Below are 13650 nucleotides of genomic sequence, written 5' to 3'. Positions count from 1 at the left end.
CTAAATGGATTTTATACTGCACATAAAAACCTGACTTCGCAGCTCAGTTTTAAAGTGTTGCCAGAATGTCGTTTGGTGTTCATGCTTTGGATGCACGTAGTTTAGATAATAGAAATTTAATAGTTACATAAAATATGAATGAGCTCTCGCCTTGAAATCTGGTGAGCAGATTTGGCTCAGGAAAAAAGTGCAGAAAAATACTTAAAGGCAAAACTTAGAATGTGGAATCATTGTGTTTATTAACATGTTCACAGTTCTTTAGGAAGATTCGAAAGGGAAGACAAGAACATTATTATTTTCAGGTAGTGAATGTTTGTTCCATCTGTCGGTTTCCAGATAAAAACTAACAACTGTCCTTTTGAACAAAGATTACAGATACAGTATATGTTAGCTCTTAGATTGTGTTTCATCAGTCAAGCAAAAAAAAAGTTTTGAGTACCTACGTAACATTTTAGAATTAATATTTACACATTCATAATATTTAAATATTTCTTGACCTCCGTGATTAATGGTAGCATGTGAATTGTTTACTGGCCCCCGACTCAGGACCCCCCCCTGTATTCCTTTCACCCATAAATGCTGGGTGACTGCAGTGCTCTCAAGATTGGTGGTGAGGGGTTTAGGTATATAAACACTTGCTCCAGGCCCGGCTTGTGGTCTATTTTTGCTTTAAAGGAAATTCTGTGAAATAAAAGGTTTTATATGTACACGTTGAAGAAGAACACATTGTTTTCTAATAGCTGACTGTGTCTCTGGAAATCTTAATGAATCCCAAATAAAATGGACCGCTCATGTGGCTGGGACTTCACATTATGTTGTCCAGATATCTTGTCTCACTTTGAGGTGGGTTTTGCTCCTTTTAGATGCTTAATAGTGGTTTTGGGAACTGAAAGATTTGTCGGTAGAATGTGCTAGAAACTGGCTGTGTGTATATTTAAAAAGTTCTTTTTTTGTATTCCTGATAGAGAGTTCTCTTCTCTCTACACATAGAATCTATATAGAACTCCTTTCCTTTGAGCAAATGTTCTGTGTGCCTCTTGATTCATGCTGTTATGTCCCTTGATGTATTTTTTTTTTAGAAGAGAAACAGTAGCAACCTCTTGAACTTTAGTTTTGACTTTAGTTAGGCATCAGAAGAATTTTGTATTTAAGTTTTGAGGCTAAAATTCATTTAAAAATATTGCTGGATGTGAATTTTGAAAAGGGAACAATTGTGTGTAATGCTTATAATGAAAAAATTATTTTGACTCAAAATAAAAAAATTCACCCTTTCTTGAAAGGAAAGTGATTATAGCCTCTATGTTCATGCGTATAAAGCAGCACATTAACTAAAAATGTCTTCATCCCAGATGGGTTCATGGCTTATATGAGTGCACAAAACAGAAAAATATTTTGGTTGAACTCATAGTATAGATAATATTCTTTCTTGTTCAAACTGGTTCTCTTGGAGACACAGATTTGCTCATAAATTATTTGTGTATTTGTTTTCTTAACTTAGGATATGGTTGGAAGGAAGAGATGATATATGGAAACATTTGTTAGTTCTCCGTTCTTCGAACACGTCTTCAGAGGGAGTAGGTTGACATACCTGGGTGTACGCTCCAATGTGGTTCTGGAGAGGGGTGATTCCAGGGTAGAGACAAGGAGCACAGCCCCAGCCATGTGCCTGGAACATCACAGTGGGCCGTGGTCCCTACTGCTGTTGATCAGTATTTGTGAGCTGAATCTAGTGGTGCCGGCTTAGGAAACCAGCTAAAAATGCCCTGTTGTATCCAACAAAGATCAAAAGATTAGTCTGTCAGATGCTCTCCTCTGGCCCTCCAAAACTGTTGACAATGATCAGCGGTAAATGTAGTGGAAGAGGAGAATAGTCAACTCCTACAACATTTAGATCTCTTATCCTTACAGTAAGGTAGGCTCCAGGGATGGCAAAGAAAACTTTATGTAGAATTGTTGGTGTCAGTGAAATTCTTATCTTCCCTGGAGTCCCTCTTTCATTTGTTACCCGGCTTTGGATTCTGGATTTTGAAGTTCTGAGGGGTCCAACATAGTGGAAATGGAGGTTTTCAATGTATTTACAATGATGCGGTTTGAAAAGTTGTTTGAAAATCGCTCACTTACCCTTCCTAGAAATGTGTAGGCCTAATTGAAATATTGAGTATCTTTACTTTTTGTCTAGAACCTTATCAACACACAAAGATCACATACCAACAACCCTGGGAATTGTAAATGTTTAATAAAATCATGAAGATAAACTAAGGACAATTTGTGTGACAAAATGTGTCATAGCTTGTTTTCATGGGAGAAACAGTAATGGTTATTTTTTATTTTTTTGGAGGAGAATAGTATTGGGACCTCAGTTGGAATCCCAGCTCTAACATTTATCAATTAACTACATGACCTTGGAAAAAAATACCGAATTTCTCTGGCTTCGGTTCTCTTGTATGTGCAATGGGAAGTAATAATAGTGCCTGTCTTAGAATTTTACTGAGGATTCTCTGAGTTAATATATGTAGAGTGCTTAGAACAGCTTCTGGAATGTGGTACACATGCTGTATTGAGTATTTATTGTGTGTTAAGTGCATTGGAAGACAGAATAGCAGGGATCCAGGGCCAGTTATTAACCTCTTCTGAGCCTCAATTTCCAAATCTGTTCAAGGAAAATACTTCTATCTTCCTAGGTAGGATTGTATGAAGATTAAATGAATTCGTTCCTAGGAAGCCCTTGGGACAACGCTGGTTTTGTCATTAAGCATCCAGCTAATGTTAGTCCCTGCAGTTCAGGTATTTTAATTTACTGAATTTCACAACAGACCTGTAACGTATGTGCATATATATCTGTTTTAATCAGCTGAGAAAGAGATCGGTTCAGAGATGTGGTAACCTGCTCAAGGTTGCAGTGGTAGAGTTTGAACTCAAATCTTAGGTGTAAACATCAGAAATAACTAACCTATAGACCCCTGTTGCTTTCTCTTGCCCTGTTTTGGTTGAAGATGTGCCCCTAATGTTTTGTGATTAATGTATTTAATTTTAAGTCTGTTTTGTGGAACTTTATCACACTCTTCCTCATGAAAGTCCTAATAATGTCTAACTTTTTGTGTAATTTAAGTTTAGCATTTGTTCCAAGTGTGGAGGATTTCAGTTCTTTATTTTACAGCTGGAAAAATGGGTATGTCTCAAGAGGTCTTTGAGAGCTTTACATATCCAAGAAGCTAATTGAACAGATAGGGTGCGTTCAGTTCTTTTAATGCATGTCATATTGTTCTTGTAGGAAAAGTTGATTCTGAATTTTTATTTTCAAGTCGATGAAATAATAGGTTTTGTATGGACTCCTGAAACCACCAATGCCCTGTAATGGGAAGGGAATATATAAAAATGACAATGATAACCATATGTGGGATGATTTGTTTTTCTCAATTCAAAATTCTCTTTACTGCTCTAATTTAAAATAAATGTATTAACAACCATTCCTGGAATTGTTCCTTGTTATTGCACAGAATGGACTACCTTAAGCTATTTGTTTTGCTAGATTATAAGAAGAGTCTTTTTTTCTTTCCAGTTTTATTGAGATAAAAGTGACATACAAAGAAAACAAGGGACTTTTCTATATGTGATTTCGTCTTCAGGTACACAGTGAAATCAAGCATTATGTATAAATTGTGTATATATTTTTACCACTTCTTTGAGTCTCTTGGCAGATTGAAGACATGACCTCTTTAGCCTGGTGTTACTAGAAATAATATGCCTCGGGGTGCCTGGGTAGTTTAGTCGGTTGAGCGTCTCACTCTTGGTTTCGGTTCAGTTCATGATCTCAGGGTCCTGAGATCAAGCCTTACGTTGGGCTCTGCGTTCAGCAGGGAGTTGGCTTAAGGATTTCTCTCTCTCAAGCCCCCCCGGTGCTCATGCTCTGGAGAGAGAGAAAAAAAAAAAAGGGAATAATCTACCTCATTAATACAAAGTTGTATAGTATTTATATCTACAGGAAGAGGAAATAGAGGCAGCTGGTGGAAGGTGTCATTCTTCCTTCACCATTGTCTTGAATACCCTCATGTAGTATTTGCCCTGTAAACACAATGGATACCCTTCAGTTGTGGGTGCCTGCTGGAAGCTTCACTGCAGAAAGCAGGGAAGGTATATGAAGTGCCGTGCATGGTTTATGTTTTAGACACTCCCTTTTCCACTTTCCTCCTCCTCTGAGCAGTGGAATGCTCGAGGGACAAAGGGGGCCCCCAGAAAGTACCCTTCATGTCTGTACACCAGAACAATTAGCTAAACTTAGTATTGTAGCAAGCAGTGTTTCTTTCCTGTATTTAAGTTTTATTAGTTCTTTTCTCTTTTCCTTCATGTTTACTCTCTTTATTCTTGGGTTTATCATGATCGGAAGCCTTGAATTTACCAATGGGAGCAGACTGATTTTGACACATGATTTAACTGATGCCGAACTGTGTCTCTTTTGTTCCATTTTGGAGGAGAAATGTGGGAGAATCAATCTTTCTAGATTTTCAGAACCCATAGGGGCTGCTTGAGTAGTGGCACCAGGCCCTTCATGAGATCATCTAGCTTTGATACACATATATGACTGCTTTTTCCCTCTAATATGAAGATATTAATATAAGTCCAAATATAAGTTGGAAGTTTCTTCTCACACTTGGTCGGGAAAATAGCAAGGTGTGTCTTCGAAAATCTGGTTCTTCCATTGATATTCATTTTGAATTGCTTTTGTTGTTGTTTTGCATTTTTTTTTTTTAAGATTTTATTATTTGACAGAGGGAGACATAGCGAGAGAGGGAACACAAGCAGGGGGAGTGGGAGAGGGAGAAGCAGGCTTCCCGTGGAGCAGGGAGCCCGATATGGGGCTCGATCCTAGGACCCTGGGATCATGACCTGAGTCGAAGGCAGACACTTAACGACTGAGCCACCCAGGTGCCCCTGTTTTGCGTTTTTTTTAATGGACTATTTTTTAGAACAGTTTTAGGTTCACAGCAAAACTGAGTGGAAAGTAGAGTGAGTTCCCATATACCCCCTGCTCCCCTCCCCAACAAGCACAGCCTTTCTTATTAACACCCCTCACCAGAGTGGTACATTTGTTACAGTGGATACACCTACTATGACACGTTGTCACCCCAAAATCATAGGTTACCGTAGGGTTGTACTTCTGTGGGTTTTGACGGATGTATAATGACATTTACCACTGTCATAGTATTATATTGTTTCACTGCCCTAAAAATCCCCTCTTCCCTTCATTTCCCTGCAGCCCATTCTCGCCCGTAACTCCTGGCAACACTGATGTTTTTATTGTCTCCATAGTTTTTCCTTTTCCAGAATGTCATATAGTTGAATCATACAGTAGGTAGCCTTTTCAGATTGGCTTCTTTTACTTAGTAATATGCATTTAAGGTTCTTCCATGTCTTTTCATGGCTTGATAAATTTATTCCTTTTTAAAAGTGCATTCATTGTCTGGATGTACCAGTTTATCCCTTCATCTACTGAAGGACATCTGGGTTGTTTCCAAGTCTTGGCAATTATGAATAAGGCTGCTTTAAATATCTGTGCAGGTTTTTGTGCGGACATAGGTTTCAGCTCATTTGGGTAAATACCAAGGAACACAATTGCTGGATCGTATGGTGTGTGTTTAGTTTTGTAAGAAACTGCCAAACTGTCTTCCAAAATGTCTGTACCATTTGTGTTCCCATCAGCAGTGAGTGCGAGTTCCTGTTGCTCCACATCCTCACCTACATTTGGCATTGTCAGTATTTTGGATTTTAGCCATTCTAATAGGTGTGTCGTGGTATCTTGTTGTTTTAATTTGCATTTCCCTGATGACATGACGTGGAGTATCATTTCATATGCTTATCGGTCATTTGTATATCTTCTTTGGTAAGGTTTCTGTTCAGGTCTTTGGCCCATTTTTTAAAAAAATCGGGCTGTTTGTTTTCTTATTGCTGAGTTAGGAGTCCTTCATGTGTTTTAGAAAACAGTCCTTTTTCAGATATGCCTTTTGCAAATATTTTCTCCCAGTCTGTGGCTTATCTACTCATTCCCTTGAGAATTACTTATTTTGAATAAGTAATTCTTGGATGAGTACATGTATGAAAAGCCCTTAATCATTGCCAATTTTGTGTGCTTATAAAGGTGACCTAATAGATTTGGCTTAAAAAAAAAGTTGAAGTAATTAAACACATTATTCCTCGGGGTCTGACAAGTGTGAGCAAGCCTTGTAAAGATCACCTAAGGAGCTGTGTTGTGGTAATCAGAAATACATTCTTTCTTGTATGTTCTTAGAGATAAGCACTGTCCCAATGTTGTGTAAATGAGCACTCAGAGGTCAGATAAAAAACTTCTAGACTGCATTTCACATGGGATCAAAAAGTGCTGTTTCTCAAACCACAGCAGTGGGAGTAAAGTTGACACATTCAGGAGTACCATGTGGCATGACTGAGAAGGTGGTGTTAGTGACAGTAGGGATAAAGACGCATACGAAAGCTGAAATAAAAGGGTTTTGTGACGTGTTAAAGATGAAAATGATTATATTTAGAGTGATTTTTGTTTGTTCCCAAATTCTTTTTATTGGAGGTCATCTGTTCTTTGCAGTTGCTTGATTTTGACATATGTGGCACATTCTCGGAATTTATTCTTTGTTACTAGGTAATGGGACATGATGCTTAAGGACTTCTTGTACGTGGGATATTATGTGTTGAGAGTAGACCAACCGACATTAGGAAAGTTGACTGGGGAGGCACAGCATTCAGAGCCCTCTTTTATACTTCGTTTTTGAAGTCTCGTTTTAAAATGTTAAATTTTCTTCATTAAGACATCCTTTGGAGAACTTTAAATTGTTGAATTATTTAATTGTACTTTTTTTGTTGTATAGGATATTGTACCTGTGGATGCCTCTTATGAAGTAAAAGAATTATATGTGCCAGAAAATAAACTCCATCTGGCAAAAACAGATGCAGAGACATTACCAGCATTGCAGATTAATAAAGTAAGTGCTTTGTTGCTTTTCATACCAAGTGACTTAGCCTTATATATGGTCAGTATCTGTAAATTTTGTTTGATAACTATGTTTGAGGGTGTGGGTTGTGGGTGGTAGGGGGGATAGTTGTAGTTTATGTCACAATTTCCAGGGATGGGAAATGTATTTAATTTGTGAAGCCATATTTCCAAAATGTCATGGCTTTGATTTGGTTTTAGTCATAATATTTACCTTTTTTTTTTAAGTGGGGAGGGGAAGGAGAGGGAGAGTGAGAATCCTCAAGCAGGCTCCACGTCCAGCATGTAGCCCGATGCCTGGCTCCATCTCACGACTCAGATCCTGACCTGACCCGAAATCAAGAGTCGGAAGCTTACCTGACTGAGCCACCCAGACGCCCCAATAATTTTGAAATAGCAAAGACCAAAGATTGTGTAAAAGTTTTCAGCTTATCAGAAAGAATGGGTTCTTAATGCTTCAAAATGCTATAAATATAATAATTAAAATGAACATTTTCTCTCCTCCAAACAAGTTTCATAATCCTTTGCCAAAACCCTGAATTTCTTTCTTATTTTGTTAAGAGTAATTCTGTGTATGTCTTAGCTCTAGTATCATTGAGTGCCACCTCCAGAGGCCCCGCACCCCCCAAAAAAAACTACTGAGCTAAACTGGATATGATGACAATGGAAACTATAATTTATCATTTTCAAATATTAGGGGATTTTAAACTGTATCATTTAGATGTACTTTAAAAATGGGGAGATTAAGGGCTAAGAACCTGGATCGGAAGTTGAATTTCCCAGCATTTATTTTAGTTAGTAAAAATCCAGAACACCCAGGGAAGTGCCAAAATCTTAAAGTGGAAAAAAAAAAACCAAAACAATGCCCACCAACAAACTTCTGGGCTTAGAGAAAGCCTCTTTAAGTAGTTATTCAAATCCCCCATGAGGAGTAGACTACTTGATGCACTCTGTGTGATTGGGTCTCTGACCAGAAGCTAAGACATGCTGGGGGAGCAGAGAGGGAGGGTCAGAGAGCAGAGCCACTCAGGAAGGTGATCGTTGCAAAGGAACAGATGTTGTTGCCGACATACTTTGCGTGGAATGAACACACACACAGGGAGAGAGAGACTATGAGAATGAGAATGAACGAATATGAATCCAGGTCAGTTAGACTCTACAACCCGGAAACACAGTAGCTCCTTTAATATAGTGGTTTGTTCTTTGCATGGCAGGATGGAAAGTAATTAATTGCAAAATCCGTCTTAAGTCAGTAGAGTATTAGCCTGGCGTGCCATCACCAAGACGTTAGACCGGATGGGGTACGTTCTGGTCCTCTCACCGTTCTGGGGGTTGGAAAGTCTAAGATCAGGTTGCTGGCTGATGCAGTCGCTGGTGAGCCTGTCTTCCTGGCTTGCTGACAGCCCTCACTGCCTGTGTCCTCACCGTCCTCACCGTCCCCACCGAGTGGAGAGAGCGAGCCCTGGCGGCATCTCTTCCTCTACCTGTGAGGGCACCGGACCTGTTGGAGAAGGGCCCCAGCTTTAGGACTTCGTTTAACCGTATCCCGTCCCCGTGGGCCACGTCTCCAAATAGAGTCACACTGGGGACTAGGTCTTCAACATCGGACTTTGAGGGGGACACAGACATTCGGTTTGTAACACATACCATCTAGAATTGGATGTCGGTGGAGACAAATAATGGCCCCTGTCCGCGGTTTAGGAATAACTGATGAGAGGAAAGCTTGAAAGTAAGTGACACAATTGGGTCTGTGCAGATGATCTTTCCTGTGACTTGAAGGAGGGGGGGAATACCTGTTACTTGATTGTAAAGTGGGACACATTGACCAACATACTTTGGGAACAAAGAGTAAGCTACATCTTACTGCACACCGGTTGGCCAGTTGCTTTATCCTTTCTCATCTGAGAGCCACGGCTGTGTGCTCGTGCGCGTGCGCGCACACACACACACACACACACACACACACACACACACACACAGTACATGCGCACACACTCGGTTAAATGAACATGTCCAGCTTACGTTAACGATACATAGTCCATCAGTTCCTCAACGTTCTGGTAGGAGATGCTAGAGATCTTAAAGAGCAAAAAATAATACAGTCTTTGTAAAATGAAGGGTGCTGTGCCATTGGTGAGGCACTTGTTTTGATAAATATTTTTATGTAAAGTTTGTTCTAGTTTAAGGCAGCAGTTATCAAAGTCTAATTTCCAGACCATCACTGTTCGGATTTTCTGGGAACCTATTAAAAATACAAATTCTTGGGCCCCACAGCAAAGTGATTGAAATAGAATCTCTGGAGGTCGAACAATCTTTATTTTAATAAAGGCCTTCCGAGGGTTTCTTATAACATATTAAAGCTTGAGAACCACTAGTGGAGGAGATGCTGTCCTTATTAGAAATGCTTTGAAGCCTGATGTTATTTACATTTGTTAGGAGAAATGCACATTTTCCTAGTGCCCTTAATCTTTATTAGATTTGTATGATCTATAATCATTCTTGAGGTATTTGTTTCCATTGCTTTCAAAATTAAACTCCTAAGGGTTATTACTGCTTTTGTTCCTAAGCATATGGAGTAGAAAACGTTCCCGTCTCGTTTACCAGGTGGATATGCAGTGGGTGCAGGTCTTGGCGGAAGGGTGGGCAACCCCACTGAACGGCTTTATGAGAGAGAGGGAGTATCTGCAGTGCCTTCACTTTGATTGTCTTCTGGATGGTAAGACCACTTACTTCTATAGTAGACATCGAGCATGGAAGAGAAATGACGCAGATTTATCACTATGTATAAAAAATAGTGGTGATGTCTAATGGAGGTAGCATTTTAAGACTAAGTTATATCAGTACTAAATACTTCAAGCAAACAGTGAGATCTTTTCTTTCCCCTGCTTCGTTTTCCTGAATGTCATTTATTGAGAGAGAAGAAAAACCTGGGGTTGGGGCTGAAAATGGATTTAAAAAGCAAATATAGTTTCCCTATGCTATATCCACCTGAGCACCGTGGAAAGTCTGTCTCTGAAAAGTGCACATTTATACTGAATTTTGCTCTACTGAAATCCATGCTTGAGTGTTCTAATAAGGAATCAGGAAGTCCAAGTTAAGGAGTCCTGAAATAGATGGTTAAAGGGATGGTTCTTCCTCCTCTTTTAAAACACTAAAAAAAGAACAATTGCCAAAGAAATTGTACATTGTAATGACAATTCAGCTATCTGAAACTTTATATACTGTTGAAATTAATTTATTACATTAAAGAAAATATTTTTGAATGTCACAGAGCCCTACTAAATTGCTACCGTGTTCTTCTGTGTTGTGACTTCTTTTAATTAAGGAGTGAGGTTGATACTAGAAATTATAACTCCTAGTCATTTTTCTCAAACTTTATCACATAAAAGTGTTAAATACTGCTCTTTGATTTTTCTTCTTTGGAACCAGTGGCAGAGTCTTTGTGGACTGCCTCCTTAGTAATGATTTAGTCTGGGTTTGGTGCAAATCTACCTGTTAATTTTCCCTTTTAAACTGTACCTAGTGGTGGTAACTTTAAAGCAGCCAAGCAGTTATCGTTGATTTTGTTGACATCTTTTGTAAGAGGCATGCCATGATTTCCAAAAGAATATGCTTTTACTAGGTATGTAAATAAGATCCACATATGAACTTGAGAGTGCATTTTATTTTTCTAACCTGGGCACAATGAACAGAAAAGAAAACGTTTAGAGCTTGAAAGGTTGGAAACTGAGAATGTGCTTTTTGTCTCACTGACCATACATTTTGGTTGAAATAGAGGCATTGATGACTTCCTTTGTTTCTTGGCCAGTAATTGCTGACATTGGTTCAATTCTGATTAAGAACCAAGAAATAAAAATACCTTTTGGGTGTTTTTGTCTTCTTATCTCAAGGAAATCCAAGTATCCCAAGTATACTCAAGTATACCTAACTTGCCACTCAAAATATAGTTATCAGAAAGGTTTCAATTTTCCTGGAAAGGCCCTGAAGCATCATTCTTTGTCTTATTCATATATTGGAGGTGCTCATTATATTTTGGGTGACATTAGGCATAACTAGCTGAGTCTTCCTTGTTAAACAGTTTCTTTTACTTCTGTGATTTTTATGCCCATTTTTTTCTCCCCAAAGACAGTTTCATGAATTGTTGTAAGAAGTATATTGCTACACAGTGTTGCTGCTCTTAATGTTTGCTGTTTTTTTTTTTTTTTTTTTTTAACCTCTGGAGTTGTTTGTTCTCTCTCCTGATTTTCTGTGCCAGATACTGTCACTGGACCCATAAATCTATTATTTGAAGAGTGTCTGCTGGAGCGTCAGGTGGATGTGAGGCCTGCTGAGTAATCCAAGCTGTGTGCTTCATGTTCTTTTGTGCCCTGCAGGGGGGGTCATTAACTTGTCAGTGCCTATAGTTCTGCCGGCTACTCATGAAGATAAAGAGAGGCTGGACGGCTGTACGGCATTTGCTCTGATGTACGAGGGCCGCCGTGTGGCTATTCTTCGCAACCCGGAGTTTTTTGAGCACCGGAAGGAGGAGCGCTGTGCCAGACAGTGGGGAACAACATGCAAGAACCACCCCTACATCAAGGTCCTGAGCAAACCTTGCTGCATTTATCTCGATGTGCCAATAATGTTTGTGCCGAAGTGTGGGCATTACCTGTATGTTGACGATTCCACTGGAATTGTTAATATTTGGCAGAATGGACACTGGATCTTAGATTAGTGTGATGAACACATGATCTTGTCATTTTGGTCCGGATAATATTTGTTCAGTAAATCTTTTTTAGAGGTAAAAAGGGGGTGGCTGTGGGAGAGGGAGAGAAAATCCCAAGCAGGCTCCACGCCCAGCGCAGAGTCCAACGTGGGGCTCGATCTCACTACCCCGAGATCATGACTTGAGCTGAAATCAAGAGCTGGATGCTTAACTGATTGAGCCACCCAGGTGCCCCTAGTAAATCTTTTTTAAACATCTTCTGTACATTAGGCACTGCGTTAGGTGCTGGTTCTGGGAATATAGGGCTGATGTAATGGTGGGCACAGTCTTTGTATGGTTGGAGCTTACTGTCTGGTGGGGAGCAGACATCATGTACTTACAGGTAGGCTGTGAGGGCAGGGTGCTTTGGGAGCCTATGGCAGGGTGATTTTGTCTTGTCTGGGCCTTTAATTGAATGCTGTGTGTCTGGTATGAAAGCAGTGAAACCCAGTTTGTCTTTCCAAAGGGCCTCATATATCTTATGTGTTGTATGTGAAATGTCATCACTGAAGTAAAATTTCTGTCACTTGTTTTAAAGTGTACTTTGAGCTTTAAAAGAAATGAAATTTTAGTAGCTTTATCTAGAAAATATTTATGACATCTGTTTAGATCATGTCAATATGCTAAATCTCATCTCATAAAGGATTAAAAAGTGATAAACTTTTTAAAATAGGGAGATATATTGTTTTAGAAAATAAGGAGTTTGAATTAGTGATAGTGTCAGACATTCTTTCAACGTTAAAATTCTACAGTTATTAATAACAAATAGTAGTTTACAAAACATGCTTATGTAAATTCTTTGAACCACAAAGCAAACCTATAAGGATGGGTGGCATTTCCATCCTACATATGGAGAAATTACAGGGGATGAATGTCTTGACCAAATTATACAGCTAAAGGGTGGGATGAGGGTTTGATTTGCACTTAGGACTTTGGGCTTCAAAGCCATCTTCGATAATCTGTAGCAGAGAGCAGTTATTGGTGTATGTGCTACTTTTATTTAGAGTAATCTGCAAAACTTCTTAGGATAGTTAGTACTTGGTATAAAACCTTGAGGAGCCAGTAGGATTTTGATAGGAGAAACTGTGAGAAACGGAATTTCAGTTTTAGGGAGCAGGAGGAGCAAAGACTCCATGCCTTCGAGAGATGACTGGTTGGTAAGCAGGAGAGAGGACCTTGAGAAGACAGAGGGGCTTAGCATTCTACCCTGAGATATTAAAATCTTGTTTAGTCATAATAGGGGTTTACATGTATTTATGCTTTGTGCTTTTCCAACCACATTTCTGTCGTTTGGTCCTTAGTGATCCTTGGAGGTAGAATCCTGAGGAGTCTTAGGCTGGGTTCAACTTGCCCAGAGCTACAGAGGCGCCTGTTAGGAGTCAGGGTTAGACTCTGTCTTAGGTCTTTTGTGCCTTGCTAGGAGTGGAGAGGTCACAGGCAGCCTCGGAGCATGAGTGAGTCACAAACGAAGTGGTGCTTTAAGAAGCTTGGCCTGGTGGTCTTGTGTAGGATGTCCCCAGCCCACCTCCACTTGCACTGGTACTGGCCACGCTCTCCAGGTCTCCAGCCTAGACGGTCACGGCCGTGCCCTGGCTGTAGTCTGCTTCCTCCATGTCCACTGCAGTGTGTTCTCCTCAGAACAGCCAGAGCGAGCCTTTATTTTTTTTATTTTTTATTTTTTCCTTTTGATCATGGAGTTATTTAATATATACCCCCCCATATATATCCAAAAAGGACAATTTTTGTTTGTTTTCTGAATATGTTTTCTTTGTTTGTTTGTTTCTTTTTTTTTTTTTTACCAAATTAGCTTTATTTTTTATTAACATATAATGTATTATTTGTTTCAGGGGTACAGGTATGTGATTGATTCATCAGTCTTACACAGTTCACAGTGCTCACCATAGTACATACC

General features: G+C 39.4%; 1 protein-coding gene across 2 annotated transcripts in view; it reads left to right on the top strand.

The window, feature by feature from the left end:
• PAPSS1 (3'-phosphoadenosine 5'-phosphosulfate synthase 1) overlaps nucleotides 1–13650 on the top strand; it is a 98649-nt gene that overhangs the window by 35340 nt on the left and 49659 nt on the right. For both annotated transcript variants that reach the window (XM_032400963.1, XM_032400965.1), the window contains exons 6-8: nucleotides 6873–6986; nucleotides 9599–9710; nucleotides 11368–11573. In XM_032400963.1, the coding sequence (XP_032256854.1) occupies nucleotides 6873–6986; nucleotides 9599–9710; nucleotides 11368–11573 (432 nt within the window). The remainder of the gene's footprint in view (nucleotides 1–6872; nucleotides 6987–9598; nucleotides 9711–11367; nucleotides 11574–13650) is intronic.

The sequence above is a fragment of the Phoca vitulina genome, unplaced genomic scaffold (assembly GCF_004348235.1).
Source record: "Phoca vitulina isolate PV1807 unplaced genomic scaffold, GSC_HSeal_1.0 scaffold3, whole genome shotgun sequence".
In the NCBI taxonomy this organism is placed as follows: domain Eukaryota; kingdom Metazoa; phylum Chordata; class Mammalia; order Carnivora; family Phocidae; genus Phoca; species Phoca vitulina.
The sequence above is the reverse complement of the archived record's forward strand: the minus strand, read 5'-3'. Positions and strand labels throughout refer to the sequence as shown.